General features: G+C 41.9%; 1 protein-coding gene across 2 annotated transcripts in view; it reads left to right on the top strand.

Moving 5' to 3' along the window:
* The window catches only part of DYM (dymeclin), a 334,338-nt gene that overhangs the window by 83,716 nt on the left and 224,230 nt on the right, over nt 1-26,392 (top strand). For both annotated transcript variants that reach the window (XM_045021710.1, XM_045021709.1), the window contains exons 8-9: nt 9,824-9,949; nt 13,275-13,417. In XM_045021710.1, coding sequence (XP_044877645.1) covers nt 9,824-9,949; nt 13,275-13,417 — 269 coding nt within the window. The remainder of the gene's footprint in view (nt 1-9,823; nt 9,950-13,274; nt 13,418-26,392) is intronic.

Genomic DNA, 26,392 nt, shown 5'->3' with positions numbered 1-26,392 from the left:
GCCTCCAACTTCTAGGCCACATGGCAGCGGCCACTTCCGTGGTCAGGCACATAAGACTTCACATGCTGTGACTTCAGGCATGGCTCCGTACAGTATATCTCTCCCCACAAACACAGCCTCCACAAACTCTTATCCATGCCAATAAGTCAAGGACTCACTACTTTGGTGGGCACAGCCCAATAACATCTGTGTTAGAGTTCCTTCCTACAGCCATCACCGATTATGATCCTAACCACTGATGCCTCCCTAATCGGTTGGGGAGTGCATCTACATGAACACACAGTGCAGGGAAGATGGTCATCCACCAAATCCACCTTACAAATCAACCTCCTAGAGCTATGAGTGGTCTGCAATGCCCGCTGATATTTCCTACCTCTTCTCATACCATAAGAGTGATGACGGACAATCTTGCCTGCATGTATTGCATCAAGAGGTACGGCACAGCAAAGTCCCACTCTTTATGGTTGAAGATGATCAAAGTGTGGGACTGGTGTGTCCAGAACAACATCTCCATTTCAGCCTCATACCTCCCGGCCACCAGAACACTACTGGCGACACACAGCAGAACGTTCTCACATGGTCATGAGTGGGAGCTGGATAAGCAAGCAGTTCAACCCATATTCAACCAATTCGGCCATCCCACCACAGATCTCTTGGCCACTCAACACAACGTCTGCTGCCCTCAATTCTGTTCCAGGGCGGGACTGGGGTGTGGATTACTTGGAGATACATTCCTCATAACCTGGCATGCGCCATTACTTTATGCCTTCCCTCTCTTTCCCTTCCTATTCTAAGTACTTTGCAAAATACAGAAGGGCTGAGCTCATGTCATATTAATAGCTTCAACATGGCCATGAAAAGTCTGGTATACTTATCTTCTACGCATGAGGCATGATGGTATACTGACTGATCTCTTTCCACCTAACACTGTGGCTCCTCTCACAGGATGCATCCTCCATCCCAATCGACAGATGCTCCACCTCAAAGTCTGGCTCCTCTGTGGTTCCAGGATCTGGAAATAACCTGCTCAGACATAGTCAAACAGATACTTTTGAATAGCAGGTGTGACACAACCAGATGCACTTACATTCGTAAGTGAACTAGATTCACTGCTGGTGCGCCTCACACCAGGTTGATGCAGTGTACTCTTCGTTGCCACTTATTCTTGACTACATTCTACACTTTAAACATTCAGGATTAGTCAGTAACTCTATTAGGGTACCCTGGTGGAAATCACTACCTTTTACTCCCCCATTGATGGCCACTCAGTCTTTGCACACCCACTCATGAAACACGTCTTGAGGGGTATTCAAAATCTTATCCCCATATATGAGACCTGATCCCGGCCTGGGACCCCAGCCTAGTTCTACATTCTCTGACTAAGCTCTTGAATGAACCAATGGCAACCTGTTCTTATGTACACCATCAATGAAAATGGTCTTTCTTGTTGCCCTCACCTCTGCTAGATGGGTGGGCGAAATTGGGGCCCTCGTGGCATATCCACTATACACAGTGTTTTGTAAAGACAAAGTTACACTATGCCCACACCCAAAATTCTTATCTAAGGTCCCAGTATAATTTCATCTAAATCAACTGATAACACCTCCCTTGCTTCTTCTTGTAGCCTCACAGTAATCAACAGGAGACAGCTCTACACACTCTAGACGTGAGACGTGCATTCTACTGGGTCAGGACTAAACCCTTCCAGAAATCACCATGATTATTCCTCTCCACCACCAAAAGATCCATAGGCATCTATCTAAACAATGCCTCTCTTAATGGATCTCACCGTGTATACGTTTATCTTACGAACTTCACGATAGACAAATGTAATAATCGGAGATATACCAATCTCCTAGAACTGGAAGGGACCTTGAAAGGTCATTGAGTCCAGCCCCCTGCCTTCACTAGCAGGACCAATTTTTGCCCCAGATCCCTAAGTGGCCTCCTCAAGGATTGAACTCACAACCCTGGGTTTAGCAGGCCAATGCTCAAACCACTGAGCTATCCCTCCCCCAACCTCCTACTTCAATCAGAACACATTCCACAGGATCGTTATCTACATTAATTGCCTTTCTTAATAATGTCCCCAATGATGACATTTGTAAGGCTGCCACGTAAGGCATCAACAGGTACTTTCACCTGGCAGTACACTATTATGTATGATGCCTATCCTCACCCATACATGTTGGTCTGAAGCCCCAGCCTTCCAATTAGAGGCATTGCTTTATAATCACCTACAGTGGAGCACCCATAGGGACATCACTCGAAGAAGAAGAAGAAGAGAGGGTTACTCACCTGTGGAGTAACTGAAGTTCTTCGAAGTGTGTGTTCCTATAGTTGCTCCACTACCTGCCCTCCTCCCCTCTGCTTCGGAGCCAAAAACATAAGCTCTGTGTCAGAAAAGGAACTGAGCATGGTCGAACTGCACAGTGCTATATATATATATATATATATATATATGTCCTGCGCACAGCGCAAGAGGGGGAGGTGCGCATGTGCGGTCCAACGAGCACTGCTAGTGAAGATCTCCGATCCCAAGCACAGGGGCACTGCCGCACCATAGGGAGAAGCATCTCAAAGAACCTCAATTACTGCACAGGGTGAATAATCCTTTCTTCTGGAGGGGGAAAAAAACAAAACACAACAACAAACCCTAACACAGGAGGAAGCCAGAGTCTGGAATAACATAGGTGTAACTTGATTAGCCAGATGTGCTGTGTGTATGAACTGACTGCCTCATGTTTTTTACCTTTTCTGTGTGCACTCAAGATTTTCTTTGAAAAGTTAGAAAAGATTGCTGCTATAGTCATTGGGGCCTTTAGAAACGCTTGAATTAAGAACTTGCCCTCAGGACAGGCAGGCATTGGGCTCTCAAACCTCAAGCAGTGTTACTGAGCAGGTAACTTAAGAACAGCAGCTTGGAATAATGGAAAACAGGATTTTCATTGGAATTAGGAGAAAAGGTTTAATTTAGATATTCTGTCCATGCTCTTCTGCAAGCTGAAAGTAAGGAACATACACTTAAACATCCCTTAATTATGGCAACGCTGGGGATATGGGCTTGAATAAAAAAGAACATGGGACTAACACGTATGATAACTCCAGTTACTGAATTTTACTATTTTTGCTTCTGAACAGTTAAATAATATGAAAAGAAGCTTTTTAGAAAGTGGCATAACATACACTAACATCTTAGAACTTTCTTATATTATTCAGATAAAAAAAAGAGGAAGGGACTTCCTAATTTCTCCTCAAACTTGTATTTCCACATTTAGTTTTGCCATGGGAAAAAAATGCTAATTCATGGAAAAAATAAGTTGGAGACAGCTATATTGCTTGACTTTTAATGGAAAAGAATTATAGGTAGAATATATAAAAATGTATATAATTTGAACATCTTAAATTCTCTGGGTATTTATTTTTTAAACCTTTTTTTGTATTCTCCCAGTGAAAATACACGAGTGTCCTGGATTTTATGGTGGTTTCTGTAGCCAGGGCAAATCAGCCTCCCTGTTCATTCTGTCAATGTGTGTGTGTGTGAGTGAGAGAGAATCAATCTCCATATACCCTTCAACCCTGGGGAAAGTGCACATTTGAATGTATTCTGTTTTTATGGTCATTAAAAAAGCCAAACACAGTACGTTCTACATAGATGCCTCCTGTAAAGAGCCCTGGATATCTAATCCCTGTATGCTGTAATGGGCTGCATAGTGCTCTGATTGGGGCTGATGTAGGTATGAGTTATTATGCAGCACAATCTGGCGAGAACCTGGTAGCAGCTCCTAGCTCAGCATTGCTTCTGGCTTAGATGAATTTGCAGTGGAACTGGATCACAGTGTAATGACTGATCTTGGATCTTATCATCATTTTCACTGCCTAACTTTCTGAGTAGTGGGCAAAAAGTCAGGTGACTCACAGAAACTAAAACTAATTAAACTAGAGCCAGCAATTTTAAAGGAAGAATGTTATTAAAGCAGAAATATCTTGCCAAAGTGCGCAATAAAAATGCGTGGATTAAAATGGTTTAAGGAAAATGTTAGTCTGCATAACCTTCCTGTAAAACGTGCTTCAGTGTTGGAGGTAGCATAGTCGAGTGGACTGTGTATGAGATTGGGAGCCAGGAAAGTAATTTCACTTCTGCTATTGACTCTTTGACTTTGAGCAAATATTAACCTCTCGATTAATGTGCTTAATATCGACTACTACTGGGATATTATGAGATTTGATTACTGCATATCTATGCAATATTGTATATGTTCTAAGTATTTCATAATGGCCATTCCTTATGATTTATAGTAATGCAAATTATTGTCAGGGCCGCCCAGAGGATTCAGGGGGCTTGGGGTCCTCGGCAGCAGGGGGCCCCGCTTCGGCAGTATTTCAGTGGCGGGAGGTCCTTCCGCTCCGGGACCCGCCGACAAAGTGTCCCAAAGACCTGTGGCGGGGTCCCTGCTGCCGAATTACCACCAAAGACCCAGCACTTCGGCGGCGGGTCCTGGTGCAGAAGGACACCCCGCCGCCGAATTACTGCCAAAGATCCGGAGCGGAAGAAGCTCCAGGGGCCTGGGCCCTGCGAGAGTTTTCTGGGGCCCCGGAGCGAGTGAAGGACCCGGCTCCAGGGCCCCTGAAAAATTCTCGTGGGGGGCCCCTGTGGGGCCCAGGGCCTGGGGCAAATTGCCCCACTTGCCCCCCCCCACCCTCCCCGGGCAGCCCTGATTATTGCCAGTCTTTGAAATAGTACACTTGAGAATACCAAAAATTCTTAGGTGTAATAAACATCACATTTACTTTTTTCATAGAGAGAGAACTTGTGCAATTTTTAAATTGGATCATTTCCAGTGTAATCTTGAGACTAATTAGCAGAGCAGTGGCTTTTAGTCCAGGCTGCTTTTAAATTCAGTTGTCCATTACATTCAGTGCACTAGAGCATGACTTTTTTTTTAGTTGTCATTATTTGAAAGAGCCTGATTTTACACTATAATTACCGTGACATTTTTCCTTCCTTTAACAATTATCTTTGATATTGAACTATATATAGGTCGAGGCATAGGTCTAGCATAATGTAAAGGTTCTAGTTTTCAGAGAATAGTAACTATGGCAAAATTTTCAAAAGTGACTAGTGACAGACCAGCCAAGTGCTATGCATTTTTTGGTGGTAGCACATCATGAGATAGACTCATCCTTCCCCTCATGAAATACTTGTTGGCATACGGGAATGTCCATTGGTCTGGGAGTTAGAAGATCTTTAGTTCACATCTCACTCCTTTTACTAAGTGGTATTAATGTTGCTGTGAAGTTCACATCCAGGGCTTCAACTGTAGATAAATTTCCATGATCTGGGACATGGCAAGCCAAATTGTTGCTGAAGATCTACAAATGGTTTAAATTGATCATTGTCAGTTAGCTGTGACACAGTCATAATTCCTCTCTCCATCTAATTCCTCCACATCAAATTTTTGCTTCTGATTTTAAGTGTAGGATTGCTCCATAGAATTGCCTCTACATGGAAGAATGGATGGAAGCAGGACTTTCTAGACAAGTTTGACCAAGCTTGCCTCACAACCATTGTTGTGGGAGCTCTGGAGCCATCAAATCTACAATAATTTGATCCTACAATGCCTGAAAGGGGGAGAGGGTACACCAATTCTCGTTCAGTCTGAACACAAAGTGGGGTCTGTACTGTCTTATCTAAAAGGCACAAAGATGCCTCGCTTAACAAAAAGGAGATATGATAACTTTCCAGGCTGGAAAAATGAAATCCTCCCAGAGATTGGGGGGGAGCTGTAATTTGTTCAGAGCCGGTCTAGGTTTCTTACCTGTGCCCCAAAGGGACTTTATGAAAATATTACTGAATTCCTTAAAATGAGTTTGAGAACGGAAATAGAGAGATCCCTCAGGACATACTGAAAATGAATGTCCTTCCCAGAATTTTGTATGTTAAGTTGACCCCTACAAACTCAGGGTTAATGAACTCCATCTCCCGCAGTCATTAGCCACATTGTCAGTCACTGGTTCTACATTTATATTAGGGATGTCCTGAATATTATTGGGAATCAGCATTCCCAAAGATTTCATGTAAGAGGATTGCCACCAATTTGAAAAAAGACATTTTTGGGCTTATTTGTTCATGCTTAAGATTTCTGATCTATCTCAATTAATTTTATATTCTGTGAGATGTCCAAACTTATTAATTGTACTTAAGAGGTTAGGAATAGTAACCTTGGACTTTAAGATACAAATACAAAGGCATCATCAACACAGAGCATAATTCTGTGCTCTGTTTAGCCCTCCATGATACCTTTAAATATGTTGATTTGCTCACATGGCAATGGTTAAAGGTTCTAGAGCTTAATCAAACAGAAGAGGAGAAAGGGGGCAGTTCTGCTTAGTATTTCTCTGTAATAGAAACAGGAAAAAATAATACCATTGGTTACTACCATGGAAGTCGAATTAGAATATAAAAGCTTAATCCAAGCAATAGATTGGTAGCCAAATTTGGATTTGGTAACCAAACACATGAAAAAGATAGTCCTAGGCAAGTGGTCGATCACAATCAACTGATCAGTCCTGGAGCCTCTGCCAGTCAGTCGTGATCTCCATCCACTAAAAGTCCGGTGGCACAGCGGGGCTCAGGCCAGCTGTCTGCCTGCCCTGGCCCCATGCCACTCCCGGAAGTGGCTAGCTGCTGGCACGTCTCTGCGGCCCTTGAGGGGAGGTGGCTCCCTGTGTGGCCCCCGCCCCCAGCACCGTCTCCGCAGCTCCCATTGGCTGGAAGCCAGCCAATGGGAGCTGAGGGGGGCAGCGCTCGTGGGCACGGGCAGCACATGGAGATCCACTGCCCACCCCACCACCAGGGACGCAGAGATGTGCCAGCAGCCAACCACTTCTGGGAGTGGCGTGGGGCCCTGGCAGTCAGGCAGCCTGGATCCTGGCTGGCAGGAGCCACTCAGCCCACTGCCAGTCTGGGGTCCTGGCTACTGGTCCCGCACAGCCTACTGCCGGTCTGGGGTCCTGGCTGCTGGACCCTTGCCAGCCAGAGTCCCGGCCGCAGGCCCTGCTCAGCCCGCTGCCGGCCTAGGTGAACAGAACTCCAGACCAGCAGTGGGCTGAGCGGGCCGGCAGTGTAAGATCAACATTTTAATTTAATTTTAAATGAAGCTTCTTAAACATTTTGAAAACCTTGTTTATTTTACAATACATCAATAGTTTAGTTATATAATATATAGTCTTATAGAGAGAGACCTTAAAAAAAACATTAAAATGTATTACTGGCGCGCGAAACCTTAAATTAAAGTGAATAAATGAAGACTCGGCACACCACTTTTGAAATGTTGCCCACCTCCTCTAGCTGTAGGATTACCCAGTGTCTGCACATTCTGTAAACCTGAATCAGCCATATATGTATGAAGCACCTGATGAGTATTAGTGTTCTTATATGGAGATAGAGAAGATTTATCAAAGACCTGGTCTAGAAGTTTAATGTCTCCAGCTTTACCCACAATATCGTGGGCCATGTAATTTATACTTATGAAAAAATTTGGGATCATCCTGGTTTGGTGCATAGAGATTGGCAAAGATGATTATAGAATTGCCAATTTCAGCCTTGAGGACAGTAAATCTGCCTTCACTGTCAGACTTTGTGCTCAGAATATTAACATTCAACTTTGTATGTATTTAGTATGGCAGTGCCTCTTGGTTTAGAATTAAAACTACTAGAAACTGAGAGGCCTACCTGATCTCTATTCAGTTTACAAGCTACAAGTTCTGTCAGATCTGTCTCTTGGAACACGGCAATGCCAACATTCTCTTTTTTAAGCATTGAGTATATTTTTTCCTTTTAATAGGATTATTAAACCCCTTTATATTCTAGGAGACTTATTTAATTATGGGAGCTATCATCGTTAAAATATACCGGATAAAACATAGTCACTTTATGAATAAATGAGAAATGGCACATTTTCCCAAGCAACATACAGTTCTTGCATATTTAAGCAGCAAAAGTTATATAATCCAGTGGTGGGTGTTACTTCACAGAACATTTTCTACAGGAGTGGGAAGGAAATTATCTGCATGGGAGGGTAGTAGAAGGGGGCAAAAAGAGGAATTAAATAAGGTTTTTTATTTAAAGAGGGGCAGTTGGATAAGGTGAAACTTGGATATTCCCATATTCCCTGGGGCCCCAAATGTTACAACTATAGTAATCATCTATTACTAATAGAATATTGATACACTGGTCCATAAGGAAGCACCATCTAATAAAACCATGATATGTAATTACTAATCAAGTGATTTACATCGATGCTCCTTTCCCATGAATTAAGGCAATAGGAAGTAAATTGATGATAGCCCTTCTATGCCAATCAGAGAGAGAAAAAAGAAAAGAAACTAACATATCAATATCAACCTAGCACTCATCAACTTGTTTAGAGCAGCCATATCAGAGCTCAGAGAGCAATACATAAATTCCATATGGTGGGGTCATTCCCTAGATGTCTCCTCCTGTGAAGGAGGAGTTTGCAGATATTTTTCTGCCTCCTAAGGAGAACTGAATGATGATGTCTTGCCATTCGTAAGATTGGAGCATTGCCAGATATTTAATAAAATAGTTCAAGTCCATCGTCCCGGCCAATTGTTTTGCTTGGTTAAAAGCTGACCTCATTGCAACCACATCATGGGCATAATCATGAAAGAGCTGTATTTTAATTGCTGGTTCTCCCCATACTAGCTCTTTCTTTTCTCTGGATTTTTGCAATATAAGCTTCTTAGTAGTAAACTTCAGGAATTTCACAGTCAGTGCTCTAGGCCGACTTCTTGGAGCTGGCTTGGGGACAAGGGCCCACTGTGCCTGTTTTCTATCAAAACAAAAATCTACTGGCAGATGCAACATACGTAGCAATTTAGGGACAAATTCAGAATGTTTACCTTTCTCAGTTCCTTCAGGGACATCCACAAACCTGATGTTACATCATTGTTAGTGGTTTTCTAGATCAATTAGCTTGGTCTTAATAGTCTTGATATAATTATAGTTCTTCATAACCTGCAAATTGTTTTCTTTTTGAAGTCATCTTCCACTTCAGAAACTCTGTGTTCTGCTTCACCCGTCCATCTGAATCTCTGTCATGATGGCCTGTAGGGTGGAAACTGTAGATTTAATTTCAACAGTATTTGTAGCCACCTGTTGTACGACAGTCATCAGCTTTGTTCCATCAGGCTCAGGCACTATCTTGTTTGTAGAAGTGGGGGAGGCAGATCTTTGGGATTTTTTGGTGCTTTTGGAATCAGAAGAAGATGCGAGCTACAGGGCATCTTAGGGGTTTCAGTTGTCTGGTGCAATATTTCTTGGGGTTAGATGTTGTGTTTTAGGGGACAATGTTTCGGGATTCCCTATAGGCCTCTTTAGAGCTCAAGCAACCTGCATCCACATTGGTCTCAGTGCCCTCTGGTGTCTCTAAATATTTCCTGTATCAGAGCTGGCCTCTCAATTTTCTTTGTTCACTTTTAAAACAAATGCATATGAAGTGCAAATGTCAGAGCAGTTTTTAAAAATATATACATTACTTTAGTGAGCGACTAAACTTGGTCAAAAATTAAAAATTTTAGCCTGTGTATTTTGGGTAGTTTAATTGTGGTGTGTTTTTTTTTTTTAATACAGCCTCCTCTTTTTTGGCGGGAGTGGGAGAGGCTTTTTCGGAAATAGGCATAGATTGGATACAGGCCCAATGTGCTAAGCATTGTATAAACGTGAATTTAGAGCATTTTCTCAGTTTGTAAATAGAAACAATAGCTTAATCCTTATGACTATTCTCTCTTCTCCCTGCAGAGACATAACATACAGCATTTCCCTGGAAGCTGTGACGACACTTGTTGTCTTCTTTTCCTGCCAACTATTTCACAAGGAAATTCTGCGAGAGAGCGTCATTCATAAATACCTGATGCGTGGCCGATGGTACGTCACATTACAGTGCTGCATTCGACACAGAGAAAAGCAAATAGTTTTTCATGCTGTTGATAAACTTCTGTTTTGTGTTCATAGATTGTTGTACTTGTAGACAGTGTCAGGAGAGGAACATGTAAAAAGTTTAATTGCATTATGCTGCCACTTTAAAAAAACAAACCAAAACATTGCCAAACGTTAGTGAAATGTTTCACATTTAAGGTTCCCCACACCCTGGTTTCAGTACGGCTTTATTTTGGATCCCATTTGCCCTTATAACTTGATATATATCCTTTATAAATTTTATTCATTACTTAAAACTTTTATTTTAAAAGAAATCATTTTTTATTTTTTTAATCTATCTGTGGGTTTTTTCTATAGTATTCCTCTCTGTAGTACCTGAGTGCCTCAAAAATGCTCCTGAAATTATTCCCTGTTAGATAAGGAAGTATGAACCCTATTTGTATAGATGGGGAAATGAAAGACAGAGGCTTTGTAGGCTCTGATCTTGTAAACACTGAATCATATACTTAACTTTACTTACATTAGTAGTCCCATTGGCTTTGGAGAATTTAGGTAATTAATTCTGAATTGTTTTAAAACATATTATGGTGGTTTCCCTTGCTTTAATTCATTTAGTTCCAACAACTCTCTTCTCTACCACTAAGAGTCACTGAGGTGAGGTCATGTGTTTCAGTAATCAATGTAAACTAGTCCCAACTAGTTTCATAACTAACTATAAATGTTGGAGAAAATACAGTCTACCCGTTTTGTGTAGCCAAGATGCAGAGGAATAATGGAATAAGTACTGTATATTTCCTTTCTCTGAATAAAAATGTTCTTCTTGGGGGGCAAAATATGATGGAGCAATTGAAGGGACACTATCAGTTTAAAAATCGTACTGAAAACAAACATAAGTCTGTAGGCCCCAGTCCTGCAAGCGATTTCATGCAGTGCTCTGCTGAAGTCAGTGGTGCTCTGCAGGAGTCCACTTGTGCAGAGCTGCTTGTTGCAGGATCACTACGTTACTGATAACATCATAGATTATTAAAAGTGAAAGAATATTAAAAAAATCCCACTTTCCTGAGCGCTATTTATGCTCTAGCTTTAAACTGTAAGAGAAACAAAAAATAAACACTGGCAATATTAGCTGTAGACCAGGGGTAGGCAACCTATGGCACGCGTGCCAAAGGCAGCACGCGAGCTGATTTTCAGCGGCACTCACACTGCCTGGGTCCTGGCCACCGGTCCAAGGGGCTCTGCATTTTAATTTAATTTTAAATGAAGCTTCTTAAACATTTTAAAAACTTTATTTACTTTACATACAACAATAGTTTAGTTATATATTATAGACTTATAGAAAGAGACATTCTAAAACGTTAAAATGTATTACCGGCACGCGAAACCTTAAATTAGAGTGAATAAATTAAGACTCGGTACAGCACTTCTGAAAGGTTGTCGACCCCTGCTGTAGACAGTAATTCTCCTATAGACCTGCTGTTGCTGCTTGCTCCTTTTTATATAGCTGATGGAGTGCTTGGCGCACATGTACAGCAATGGGCAAATCAACATAAGTGTCAGGATGGATAAAAATCAATGAATTTTTTAACCCCCTTCCCCGATTCTTTAAAATTTAAATTAAATAGAGATTTGTTAATTAAAAATAGATCTATTAAAATTAAATTTGAAACTGACAACATATGTTAAGACCTAAATTTATAATCTATTACAATCATTGAAATTAAATACAAAAATATGAAGCAGTACATATTTGCTGCAAAGTTTCCAAGAGAGTCAAGCCACTGAACTGATGGAAATCACTGACTAAGCATGGGGAGCTGGAGTTTGCTAAGGTGCTAAATCAGCTTTTGAAAGCAGTAACCTCATCTGCAGCTGCATAGAGAATATTTTCTTCATTTCAGGTTATTGAACTAGTTTATTCAAAGTTAATAAACCAAATGGGAGTTGAAAAAGCAGGAAAGCTTGTTTTCCTCTTCCAATCTGTGGATAAAAACTAATGTTGGAGGACGAGTGCTACTAATTCTAATCTTTAAGGATGTGGTGATCAGAAACAAACAGTTCAATTAACTAACTACAAATACTTCCTTGGGTTACAAAAATTAATTTTAAATGAAAAATATGTTTTCATAAACTTTTTTCGTATGTATTCAGCACATTTAAGGCAGTTTTTATTTAATAAAAAAATGTTTTTGTGTATTTTCAAATTCATTTTATTTTCCATCCAAATAGAGCTTGACTCATATCACAAGTAAAATATTAGTCAACTAGTAAAAAGTTAAGCTATATAATTGCTTAAATAAATGAGTATACAGTGTATCCTCCTGGTTAGCAAGAAACAACACTAAATTTAGTGTAAAGGTTCTATGTAGTTGCAAATCAAACATTTTAATGGTTATCAACCAGTGAGATTCAACCTGTCTTTGGGAAAATAACTCAAATGTAGAAATGCGAAACACAGTTAAAATCAATTACTTAAATCATGGTTTCTTGCTTGTTGATTAAAATCAGTGATTTAAATTGCTTTGGTTTAAATCAGTCCACTCTAATATGTGTTAATGTCCTTAAGATGGAGAAAGTGACCAGCATCAGGAGAGACTTTTTAAACATGTGTCTACAACCCTGGCTACCATTTACATTCTGAAGAACAAAAGGAGGCATCAAACCTATAACTTTGTCAAGTTGCATACCTCACTAAGTTTCCTTATTAAAGAGAAGAATGACGGTCTTGTGGATGAAGCACTAGGCGGTGAGCGGAGATACCTGGGATCTATTCCTGGCCGTCTCTGCCACTCTATTCCAGTCTTGATCTATCTCAAATATTTCTATGGAACCCATTGCCCTAGCACTTAAATAATAATAATCTGCCATAATTTCTACTTCCTTGGCTTTATGTTTAAGTAGTGAATATTGGGAAACCATTCTGAAGATGCAAGGTTCTAAGAATTTTTTGACATTTATTTTTTTCTCTTAAGTCACTATCCTACAGGAAAAATTATATTAAACATACTTATGTCTTATTTAACCTTAGGCAAGATACTTAATTTCATTGTGCCTCGGCTTCCCCCTCTGTAAAACAGGGATGTTTACTGAGTTAAGCCTCCGTGGATTAGATAATGTCTGCAGAGATCTCTAAGTTGCTTGGATGGAATGCACTGTAGAGGTGCTTAATATTCCAGTTCTGAGTTTTTATTCACATGGTTAATACCTGCCCTCTTGTGCAAATATATTTATATTAATCTCTCTTTTAAGTTTTAGTGCAGTTACCAATGTAGTTACTTCATGTACTTTGATAAATATTAGATTTTTTTCTTTTCAGCCTCCCATACACCAGCAGGCTTGTGAAAACATTATTATATAACTTCATTAGACAAGAGAGAAGCCCTCCCCCAGGTTCCCATGTCTTCCAGCAGCAGACAGATGGAGGAGGATTGCTTTATGGTTTTGCATCAGGGGTGGCAAGTAAGTCTTACCTTTCCTCTAAACAGCTATCCAAATCTGTAGTTTGTGTAATAAGTTTTTTTTATACATGCAATTCATTTCCTTTTGCAGCAATAATACCTGTACCTGTGATTGTGGGGACTTAGCCAGTGGCAGGGAGGAGTGAGCAGGAGCAGGGCCCAGCAGCAGAGAGGAGGACTTTTTTTGCAGGTTTTAATAGGTTTGAGGACAGATCTGGTAGGTGGAGCCGGAACTGGGCAAAATTAAAAATAATTCAGAATCTCTGCCACTCTCAAGTATTCAAGTCATTATCAATCTTGAATATTTCTATAGACTCCATCGCCATAGCACTTAAATAATAATAATAATCTGCCATAATTTCTACCTCTTTGGCTTTGTTTAAGTAGTGAATATTGAGAAACCACTCTGAAGATGTAAGGCTCTAAGAGTTATGGCAGTTACTGTTTTCTCTTAAATTACTGTACTACAGGAAAAATTACATTAAATATATTAAGTGTAATAACAAGGGAAAGCTTCTCCCAAGACGTGATATGAATCATTCTTTTAAGCCATCCTTTTCTGGATGTCTGCTATAGTTTGAAGTAATCTTGTCTCTGCAACAATTGCAGATAAGTCTTAACTGCATCATTGCAAGTGGTAGAAGGGTTGTCACATGCATTTAATTTTCATTTTCCTCTTGTTTAGACGTGTATTGAAGAAAAATTTAATTAGAAATAATTATGTCTGTACTTCTGCCAAATTACACATTGCAAGATATGTAAAATGGTGACCATAAACTGATTGACCCTTTAACACTTCTGATTGTTTTAATCTAGGATTATAAATTTTTTTTGGTTGAATAGGAAGCAAAAAACTTACATAATTATCTATTTGTTGTACTTGCTTGATGGAGCTGGAGAGATAGTGGCCTCATCAGTTTTGCAACACTTTGTCTGTGCCTCCACTGTGGGCAGTATGTGGCACTGTAACCCATACTGTAAACCTAGAATACAGCGATTTTAAAGGGTTTTTTCCATCACTGTAACAGGTTTTTCCCTGAGCAACAGTAGCATTCTTCCCTCGACCTAGTCGAATCTACGCTGATGATTAGTTCAACATAGCTATTGCACTCAGGACAGTGGAGCTATGTTAACCTAAGTTTGAAGTGTGGACCAGACTTATGCTCCAAGATGTCTGGATTCTAGAAGGTTGGTTAGTTACTTTCATAACAGGCATGGTATATAAACTGAGTACATGTAGCTTCTTGTGGTTTGGTCTTCTGCTTAAAAACAGAGGTACTGTCTGCTGAGACGATACTAAAGGTCCTATGTCATCTTCCTAAGAGTAGGGGGTTTTTCTACTGTCCTTGATAAGTTTTTCATCTGTCTTACTTTTGTGCGGAGTTCTGGCTTGTTGTTGCCCTCGTCAACCCCCAAGGGGGGCTTGTATTTCTGTATATGTGTGTTCAGTGTATAGTATGCAAAGTCCTTTGAGATGAGTAGTGCTACATAATGGGAAGAAGAGAATATATCTACTATGTTAAATAAACATTGTACATTCCTTTTTTTTTTAAATCTGACTCTGTGCAAGTGTGTTGCTACTAGAATGTAGACTTTCTATTTTATTCTTTTGTGCAATCCATTCAGTGACTGCTTCTCTAAGGAGTATTAAAGTTCAGACCCTGAGTGGTTTGCCAGGAAATACTTTACAGTCCAACTGGGACTGTGTATCTGGATCTCCTCATGGAGGCAGTAAAAGAGCATGTCTTTATAACACAGTGCATAGTGCTATTTACACATAAAGAGATACAGTCACACACATCTTTATATCTGTTAGCCCATATTTCTTTTCTAATTTCAAATTCTGTTTACAGTTTTCTAATAGGGAAATATGCAGACATTGACAGTGTTTGAATTGTGCCCAGAATCTGTCATAAAGCAGTTGTTTCCCTTGCAATATAATTTGACACTTCTTTTTTAAATAACTGAACATTTCTGTATACATATATTGGTCATAAAATTAATGTTATTCTGATGGTCCTGACAGCCAGTCCCTGTTCTACCCACTAATCCACTCTTCTTCCTCTTATGTCAGTCTTAGAAGGATATAGTGATAACTACTTTAAAACTGTTTAAAAGGTGAGTTTCTGTGTGGTTTGTGATCTTGTTTACAACATGGAAAACCACCTTTACTTGATTCCTGCTGTTCCTCCCAATCTTTTTGTTTCTCTCCATGTCTTCCTCCATAGGCCCAGGCTTTTCAGTCATGCTCCAATATCTGCCCACTTCAAAGGGACATCAGCTACCATGGACAAATGACCTAACCCTCCATACCTAGATCCCCCACCCCCGAGCCTCACCCCCTGCACCTCCACTCTGCCTCTACTGTCTCTGGACTCCCTGTGAGCCCCTCCCTCTGCACCCAGATCACCTGCCACCGAGTCCCCCCTTGAATTTGCACCCCGATTTTGAATTTGCACCCTGCACCTGGGCTACCCCAACGAGCCTTCACCTCCCCCCCCCACACTGAGCCCCAACCAGCTGCACCTGGACCCCACCCCACCAAGGCCCACTCTCCCAGCATCAGTGTTCCCTCTAAGCTGCGCCCCCATGCAAAAGTCAATCAAGTGCCACACACTGGATTAGTAGAACCATGCACAGCGGTGACATGTTCAGGTGCCCCTCCCACCACTGCCCTGCTGCCACGCTGCTCCTGCCCTCTGCTTTGGAGCCCCTGGCTAGCTGCTCCCGGGACCCTCTTGCTTGCTGTGCAGAGAGGGGCAGGGGGAAGGGGTGCTGATGTCAGGGTGTCCCCCCCACCACTTCACCTCCACTCATGTTCCCCATCTTCACAGAGCAGGTTTAAAACAAATACAAGGAAGTTTAAAAGGCAGCAGGTTTAAAACAAATACAAGGAAGTTCTTCTTCACGCAGCGCACAGTCAACTTGTGGAACTCCTTACCTGAGGAAGTTGTGAAGGCTAGGACTATAACAGCGTTTAAAAGAGAACTGGATAAATTCATGGTGGTTAAGTCTATTAATGACTATTAGCCTGGATGGGTAAGGAATGGTGTCCCTAGCCTCTGTTTGTCAGAGGATGGAGATGGATGGCAGGAGAGAGATCACTTGATCATTACCTGTTAGGTCCACTCCCTCTGGGGCACCTGGCATTGGCCACTGTCGGTAGACAGGATACTGGGCTAGATGGACCTTTGGTCTGACCTGTTACGGCCATTCTTATGTTCTTATTTTATGTGAGAAGGGAGACATAGCTTGGGAATTAGATGCGGCTGCTGTGGTCTGTATGAGCCTTCACTGGTGAGTGCCTCTCTGCACGGTCTCTCACACGCACACACACACACACACACACACACACACACTCTCTTTCACACTCACCTCCCAACGCATATTTGTGTTCTTGGTTTTGTTGTTACTTGATACTTCCTGCAATGCACATATATTTTCTGTAATTTTATTCTTTCAAGGTTCTGTTATTTTAGTTTTTTGACTGGTCTCTGCATTTCATAATTTATTTCTCTCTTATGCTTAAATTTAATTCTTTGAGTACTGAGTTCTAAAATTCCTAACCTGTGTTAAGTGGAGTAATTATCCCTGTGGTAACTTTAAAAAAAAAAAATATTGTGTATATATGTTATATCTATATATTATTAGGTTTTTTGTTTCTGCCGGTGGTGCACATCCACACATTACCTTGATATTGGTGCACATAACAAAATTCATTCTGCCCAGGGGTGGAAAAAATTAGAGGGAACATTGCCCAGTACCTGGACTCACCCCTGCTGAGCCCTATTCCCCCCCCCCCCCCACACTCTCAGACCCTCCCCCCACCGAGTCCCAACCCCCAATCACCTGGACCCCCCTGCACCTGGAATCTTCAACGAGCCCCTATGCATCCAGATCCCACACCCATTCAGACCCCTCACCAAGCTGCCTGCACCCAGATTGCCCCACAATGAACCCTCTCACCCCACACGAAGCTCCTCTACACTTTGATCCTACTGGGATGAGCCTACTTGCCCCACACCTGGATTGGGGGCCAAGGCTGGGCATGCATGGGAGGCTGTCCCTCTCGCTTGTTGTCCTGGTGCGCCTGGCGCGGAGGGGCAGGGCCCCACGCTGTTTCTGGGGCAGTGCACTGTCAAGAGTCAGGTGCAGCCTCACTGCAGAGTCTGTATCCTGGGGTGGGTGGGGGGCCTGCAGAGTGATCTCCCATCTCTGTACAGCCAGTGGCCTGTGCTCCCCACTGCTATGGTGGAGCCTCCACATTTATTTATTGACAAATAAAATATGCAGAATTTTGTAGAATTTTAAAATATTGTGCACAGCATTTTTTTTTGGGTGCAGAATTTTTAATGTATTGGTGCAAAATTCCCTCAGGAGTAAACAAATACAGCACTGTGTAGACTGGGCCTGTGTGCAATGGATGGGATTGCGGGAATACAGGAAAGTTAAGCATCACGAATTACAGTATTTGCGTGCCCTCAAATCAATGATATAGAGAATACGCCAGTCTGCTTGCCTTGTTCCAATGTATTCAAATTGCCACTGTTACAGATTCTTTTTCACATGCAGCTATAATGACATGGTGCCTCTGTGTGAATCCCTTTTTACTATATTTCCTTATCAAGTTCAAATTTTTTGTCCTCATCTCAGAAGTGCTGCACTCATGTGCTCTGTTCTCATCTCCTATGCCTCTCTCCCCTTCACTCTTCCTAAACAAAATTTCTTACAGCTCCCTTGGTGTCCTCTCACACTAGTTTTCATGCTTCTGCTTTCATTGCCATTGTTGCATCTCATGAAAAATCAGTCTTAATTTAAAATTTTCTTAAAACACTATTTTCCATGAAACCATTGAAGATCCATCCCAGAAAAAAAAGACATACTTGTCTTCTCCTTTTTCTTTTAAAGTGTTGCTCTAGTTTACTTGTGGTGGAATTCTGTGCCAAAAAAATAAAAATTCTGCACACAATATTTTAAAATTCTGCAAAATTCTGCATATTTTATTTGTCAAAATAACACAATATAATCACACCAGTTTCAATTATTTTGGCCATTTTTTTTTCAAAATACCTGTCAGCAAATATGTCTGTAACAATATAGGCAACAAAAAAGATTCAGGAAATGTTTTTTGACAAATAGATTCCATACTAGGTATATTTAATACAGAACTCTGAGTAATAATTTATTTAACCTACAAAACAGAATTGTATTTCCCGCACCCCCAGAAACAGTGCGAAGGCTTGCGGGATCGGGGGTAACAGAGGAGCTGAGGAAGAGGGAAGTAAATTGCTGGGAAGGAGTCTGGGTGTGAACTTGGAGGGTTGTTGGGTATGGGTGGGAAAAGTATGGAACAGGTTTTTTGGGGTGGCAGGGAGAGATTGTTATGGAGCTTCCCCCATGCAGACCCCGGCTGATCCCTAGCCTCTCCCATTCAGTCAAGCACATCTGCCTCTGTCCCATGTGTGTCTCTGCTCTCACCCAGCCGCTCCCCTGTCTCTATGTCTCCCTGTCCCCCCTCTCCCTATCCCATTGTGCTTCTGTGTCTTCACCCAGGCACTCCTCTGTTCCTGTGTCTCCCTGTATCCCATCCTGATCCTCCCTGTGTACCTGTACCCCTTCCCCCTGTCCTCATGTCTCTGTGCCCCATCCAGCCACTCCCCTGTACCCCTTCCCCCATCCCAATGTGTCTCTGTGCCACCACCCTGTGTCCCTGTATCCTCTCCCCCTCCGTCCCCATGTGTCTCCGTATCTCCCTCCCCTCTGTGGACCTGTGCCTCCACTCCCATTCAGCCTCTGCCCCAGTTTGTCCTCCTCAACTAGCCCTTATGAGCCCCTGGCTGACCCCCCAGCAGCCCCCACACTGTCTGTCTCCCCATAGCCCCTGACTCCTGACCTGGCCCCCTGTGAAGAAGGCAGCTCGCTCTCTTCCCTCGCTGGTGGGGAGCTGCAGCTTTGTTCTATCACCACAGCACCCTCTGGTGGGCAAAAGGCGGAAGATGATTTAGTTGGGGATTGGTCCTGCTTTGAGCAGGGGGTTGGACTAGATGACCTCCTGAGGTCCCTTCCAACCCTGATATACACTAAGAACGGGGGTCGAACTAGGGTACGCAAATTCAGCTACGTGAATAGCGTAGCTGAATTTGAAGTACCCTAGTTCAAAGTACTTACCCGTCCAGACGCCGCGGAACCGAACTCCGTGGCTCCAAGGTCGACTCCGCCACCGCCGTTTGCAGTGGTGGAGTACCGGAGTCGAACGGAGCGCTTCCGGAGTTCGAACTATCGCGTCTATATTAGACGCAATAGTTCGAACTCTGAAAAGTCGAACTCTCCGCGTCGAACTGGCATGTAAGTGTAGACTAGCCCTATGATTCTACACAGAAGTTATTTTCTGCTGGGAGCTGCTGCCATTCTTGCGCCACAGCGCCCTCTCGTGGGCAAAAGGCGGAACTGCAGCAACATTTCGGCAGAAGCTTTTTTCTGTGCAACAACTTAGAAATCTGCGGGGCTCATTAATTATGCGCATGCGCAATAGTGCAGAATTCCCCCAGGAGTATGTTGTTGTATTCATACGCGAGTCAACTAGTGCTTTGTGTGCCTGAATTGTATTCTTTGTCATTTTAGAATATTACATTTCTTTGGGGTATGGATCATAAGTGAAAATAAGAGGCAATATAGTGGTCATGTAAATTACATGTTGATCAGTTCCTGACACTTCTAAGTTAAGCTCTGTGTGCTCCTCTGTTTTATACAGCATCAAATACATTGGGCAGGGCACAATAAATAAGGATTTTGAAAATGTAAGCAGAAGTTTGCTGGCATGCAAAATTAAAAAGATTGTAGAAGAGTTTTTAAATTAAGAGCTGGAGGAATACTGACAGAGACATCCCTTAAAGAAGGATCTATTAATGGGAATTCTCCATATCTGAGAAAGGAGGAGAGTATAGAAGTTGATAAAGCACAGGTAGGAACTGAAGGGAAACAGTCAAATGAAAGAGTCCCATTCAATTACATTACTTAATGGCAGACAGCTAAAAAGTGACATATTTTGTAAGTACTAGCATACAAATGCTGTAAGTTTCAATACTAAAATGGGCAAACCTGAGTACCTGGTATTAAAAAGAGATCAAACTAGCTAGAGACATAAAGGATAACAAGAAAACATTTTGCAAATACATTAGAAGCAAGAGGAAGACCAAGGACAGGGTAGGCCCGTTACTCAGTGAAGGGGGAGAAGGGGGAAACAATAACAGAAAATATGGAAATGGCAGAGGTGCTTAATGACTTCTGTTTCGGTTTCACCAAGAAGGTTGGTGGTGATTGGACGTCTGCCATAGTGAACACCAGTGAAAATGAGGTGGAATCAGAAGAGGCTAAAATGGGGAAAGAACAAGTGAAAAATTACTTAGACAAATTAGATGTCTTCAAGTCACCAGGGCGTGATAAAGTGCATCCTAGAATACTTAAGGAGCTGACCGAGGAGCGATCTGAGCCATTAGTGATTTATCTTTGAAAAGTCATGGAAGACGGGAGAGATTCCAAAAGACTGGAAAAGGGCAAATATAGTGCCAATCTATAAAAAGGGAAATAAGGACAACCCGGGGAATTACAGACCAGTCATCTTAACTTCTGTACTCGGAAAGATAATGGAGCAAATAATTAAGCAATCAGTTTGCAAATGTCTAGAAGATAATAAGGTAATAAGTAACAGCATGGATTTGTCAGGAACAGATCATGTCAAACCAACCTGATAGCTTTCTTTGACGGGGTAACAAGCCTTGTGAATGTGGGGGAAGCGGTAGATGTGGTATATCTTGACTTTAGTCAAACTTTTGATATTGTTTCGCATGACCTTCTCATAAACAAACGAGGGAACTGCAACCTAGATGGAGCTACTATACGGTGGGTGCAAAACTGGTTGGAAAACCATTCCCAGAGAGTGGTTATCAGTGGTTCACAGTCATGCTGGAAGGACATAACGAGTGGGGTCCTGCAGGAATCAGTTCTGGGTCCGGTTCTGCTTCAATATCTTCATTAATGATTTAGATAATGGCAGACAGAGTACAATTTATAAAGTTTGCAGACGATACCAAGCTGGGAGGGGTTGCAAGTTCTTTGGAGGATAGGATTAAAATTCAAAATGATCTGGACAAACTGGAGAAGTGGTCTGAAGCTAGCTGAAGTAAATGGTCTGAAGTAAACACTATGTCATAACCATACGGAAAGCTGCTGAAAGGATCAGCCTCCGTCGCCTAGTTGTTAAATTTTCTAACAAGTACTTTTGTGCTTTCTCCCATGCTGCCCTTCACACTTGGGAAAAGCTCCATGTAAACATTCACAAAACTGATTGATTATCCTCCTTAAAATCCCCCTTTTCCATGACGTCTGCAAAAATCTTGGCAGTGGTTAGGCTGCTGGTGTGCTGTGATCACTGCCTATAGTGCTGACCAATACTGTCTCATTGTTTCCTTGTGCTACGCCATCTGTCTGTCTGTCCATTTGTGGTCTGTTGTCTTATATTGTATGCTCTTGAGGGCAGGTATTATTATTTTTGTTCTGTGTTTGTATAGCACTTAGCACAGTGAGGTCTTGATCTATGACAGAGGTTGGAAACCTTTCAGCAGTGGTGTGCCGAGCCTTCATGTATACCAGGGGTAGGCAACCTATGGCACGTGTACCGAAGGCGGCACGTGAGCTGATTTTCAGTGGCACTTACACTGCCCAGGTCCAGGTCACCAGTTCGGGGGGCTCTGTATTTTAATTTAATTTTAAATGAAGCTTCTTAAACATTTTTAAAATCTTATTTATTTTACATACAACAATAGTTTAGTTATATATTATAGACTTATAGAAAGAGACCTTCTAAAAACGTTAAAATGTATTACTGGCACCCTCCTCATGTCCCTAACCCCCAGCAAACCATATTCAGCATGGCGGGTGCTGTGACAGGCGCTGTGCACCAGCAATCCCAAGCAGAGGTGAGAATGTAGTGCTTAAAACTTTAGGGAAGCAAGGGGAGTTAGTTCTGCATCTTAAGTTTAGCTTTCCATACTGAATAGACTGACAAGGGCACCTCAGTGTGTGTTATCTGCAGCTGCTGCTATTGTGGCATTCAGTGTCTCCCCTTCCATTCCCATGGAACGTCTGAACCAGGTGAGGAGGAGAAAGAAGAGGACTCAGGATGACATGTTGAATGAGGTCCTGCAAGCCTGTGCTGCACCAGGCTGTGAGCGTAGGGCCTGGAGGATGAACGTTGGAGATAGCCTGGAGATGTAAAATGGTGGAGAGAAGCAAGGCGCAGGAAAAGGATTGGCCCAGTGGCTCATTTGCTATTGGCTTCATGCCAATGTATTTTGCGTCAACATAACTTTGTAGTGTAGACGTGACCTCAGCCGGCACCTAATGACAGAAGATATGGAAGACAGGGACATATATACAAAAAGTAACACCACCTTCATACCTGCTAAGTATACAGAGTGCTATCTTTTGTGCATGTCTTGCATGGATGTCTGTGTGTATTTGCAATATGGTTCCCTGCAATATGGTCTGTATGAACTAAAATGTTTGTTCTTCTCTTTACTTCAGCAATGTTAGTTCTAGTGAACAAAGTTTTTTGTGGGGGAATAAAAAAGTTCTAAAATACTGGAAAATAACACATTGAATATGGAAGCCTTCATTATATCCTTTATCAATGCTGTTGGTCCTAGGGATTGCAGCTGTGTTTCCTATGCATTGTGCACTTTCTTCATGACTCCTCCAACATGTAGCTCCAATAAAGGGTGAGCTAAGGTTTTTATGAGGGCTTTGGTTCTGAAAATTCCTGTCTTGGTTGGATTAGGATAAACCCTTCACATGATCATAGCAAACATATTTATTTTGTATTTAATGTTTTAAAAGAGCCAGCTCTAATTAAATGTGTTCTGCCAAACTGGAATTTTCAACACAAGTATGAGATTTTTACATAACCTCTGATAAATGACTATTTTTCCTTTTGAACAAGCCATCGAAAACATTTTTTCCTTATTTCTGTGAAAGAGTTTCCCAGCCAAATTAGAAGGCCAAAATAGTGATCCTGTGCTTAGCAAAATAACAATATAGTGGTAAAAACTAACTATTTAACTGTTGCAGATTTATTTTATTTCCTCCTCCTGAAACCAGTGATTATTGATGAGTAGATTTGGGATTTTTTTTTTGGTGGCTGCAGCTGGGGGATGGTTGGTGTGTGATAGTTATAATATATAGCAACGATCATTATTTTTCATGACAGTTGGGTTAGCTTGTCAGTTTCCTCTCAAGTTCAAGTGAGTGGCATTTTCCAGAATGACTCATTTGGGGGAAAGAAAAACACTATTAACGGGAAAAGAATGTGGCACCTAGGAACAGACGTCTTGTTGAAAAGAATGGATTTCCACTTTTAAAAATATATTTTTGAGTTATAGGGAAGTTTAACTAGTATCCCAACAGGAATTTGTTTTCACCTTCCCGTAATTTGACTCCCTTGTGGATTTGGAAATGACATAAGGCCAGATCTATGCTACAAACTTTTGCTGCATAACTATGCCAGTCAGGGGTGTGTTGAGGGGTTATTTGTGACTGACACAGCTCTGTATAACATATTTTGATGGGAAGGAGAAAAGGGAAAGAAGCTTGGGCTGTGCTAGCAAAAGCGCAGTTTTACAGATATAAGCTGTGTCCAAACTAGGAGTATTTTGCTGATATAACAGTAGAGATGTCCTGGCAAAGCCTCCCCAGTGGTATAGACCGAGCCTAACAAAAATGGCTTTAAAGCTGGAGTTAACAAAACCAAGATGTACAGCTGTAATGGTTTTAAACTGTTTTTCACCTTTTAAGGTGATAGTCTTGTTTTAAACTATTGCTTAATTAACCGTGCCAGCTTTTAAAATGCTTATTTGCAATGATGTTTAAATGTTTTATAACTTAAAATGTTTTCCATAAGGGCCCAGTCCTGCTCCCACTGAAGTCAAGAGGAGTTTAGCCATCAATTTTAGTGGTAACAGGCCTGAGGCTTTAAAAAGTGAAATCTATTTCTGAAGTATTATAGTTGCACTATAATTTTACCTGGTAGTTACCAACATCTAATCGGAGGTATTTAATTTTAAAGAAGTATAAATTTAAAGAGGAATGTGGCAAGGAGAATGGTTGGATAGATGGAAGAGGCTGGAAGGGAGTATATATGCACCTTTTCCTCTCTCTCTCTCTCTCTCTCTCTCAGTTCCTTCCAGCCTGCCTCATTTCCCAGTCCTATAAAGTGGAACAGACGGAGAAGCATGCAACTGAGACGGTGGTCTGAGGGAGGCAGGCTGAATGGCAAAGAGCCATGCTTCCTAGCTCCATTCCCTACTTCTCTGTAACTCAGCTGCAGTCTGTCAGGTCATTCTTTACTACAGGCTTGTTATTTAAGGCTTGATCATCCTGCAAAGTGCTGAGTACCCTGATCCAGCAAAGCACTTAAACATGTGCCTTTACACAGCTAGCTAGTCCCCAGATCCCGCGTTTCGTTCTTCACCCCATGTATAGCTCTTTTCCCCCAAATTTTCAAGGACCTGATAGGGTTCACCCGTGGCACCGCTGGTCTGATGGACTTGCTACAGTTTAGTGAGCAGGGTTGCCATCTGGTAAACCATAAGAGATGATACCTCTATATGGCGGAGATCCAAACTCTGCCTGTTACACAAACTTGCCTTTTTGTCCCGCCTCTAACAGCAACACAGCTGAGATGTTGCCACTTTTCCTCTGAACAGTGTGTGTGGCAAATTTAGAGACTAAATTCAATGAACGAACTGTGGGGAAAAAAAGGGATTTGAATCCTACATCAAGTGAAAAGTTCAGTACAATCTTAACTCTACAGTTGCTCCTGACACTTCCATAATAATCTTTAAAATCTTGTTTGTTACAATAGCTTAATGTGCTGTGACAAAGTTCCTCCTCTACCTTGGTGGGTCCTGCGCTTATTTGGCAGATTTGCTCACCTCAGTGATCTTCCCCACAGTCTGGGTCAACTTCTCCTGTGTCTGATCAGGAGTTGGGAGGTTTGGGGGGAACCCGGGCCCGCCTTCTACTCCGGTTTCCAGCCCAGGGCCCTGTGGATTGCAGCTGTCTATAGTGCCTCTTGTAACAGCTGCATGACAGCTACAACTCCCTGGGCTACTTCCCCATGGCCTCCTCCAAACACCTTCTTTATCCTCACCACAGGAGCTTCCTCCTGGTGTCTGATAATACTTGTACTCCTTAGTCCTCCAGCAGCACACCCCCTCACTCTCAACTCCTGGTGCCTCTTGCTCACAGCTCCTCCTCGCCTGACTGGAGTGAGCTCCTTTTTAAACCCAGGTGCCCTGATTAGCCTGCCTTGATTGGCTGCAGGTGATCTAATCAGCCTGTCTGCCTTAATTGGTTCTAGCAGGTTCCTGATTACTCTAGTGCAGCCCCTGCTCTGGTCACTCAGGGAACAGAAAACTACTCCTCCAGTGACCAGTATATTTGCCCTCTACCAGACTCCTGTACGCCACTGGCCTGGGTCTGTTACAGTGCTTACATCTTTCCTGGTTTCATTAGTGTTTTGAAGCTATTTGTTCAGCATAATGAAAATTTGTAATCGGTGAACGTGCACATGGTAATAAGATCTCAACTTCAATGTAGTAAAATAACTTTCACTTTCCAACCAGAGTGCATATTAGTTCACAAAATAACATACTAATCTCATTTATTGGAATAACTTATTTTGAATCTTAACAACTATAACACAAAACACTTAATCAGTTCAGTGTAAGTCCATTTATTTCAGACAGGAACATAAACTACTATTAATTTTTTTTATTAAACAGCTGTTGTTATACGTTACATAAGCCTAATATGTGTCCTTGGAGTATATGTAGGTTTGTAATTCACTCAGGCTCTGCTGACAGCTTGTATATGGCAATAGAGCTACTCAAATCAGCTGCAGCTGGCATTCATTTTGAAG

Source organism: Mauremys mutica, chromosome 6 (assembly GCF_020497125.1).
Source record: "Mauremys mutica isolate MM-2020 ecotype Southern chromosome 6, ASM2049712v1, whole genome shotgun sequence".
Classification (NCBI taxonomy): Eukaryota; Metazoa; Chordata; order Testudines; family Geoemydidae; genus Mauremys; species Mauremys mutica.
The sequence above is the reverse complement of the archived record's forward strand: the minus strand, read 5'-3'. Positions and strand labels throughout refer to the sequence as shown.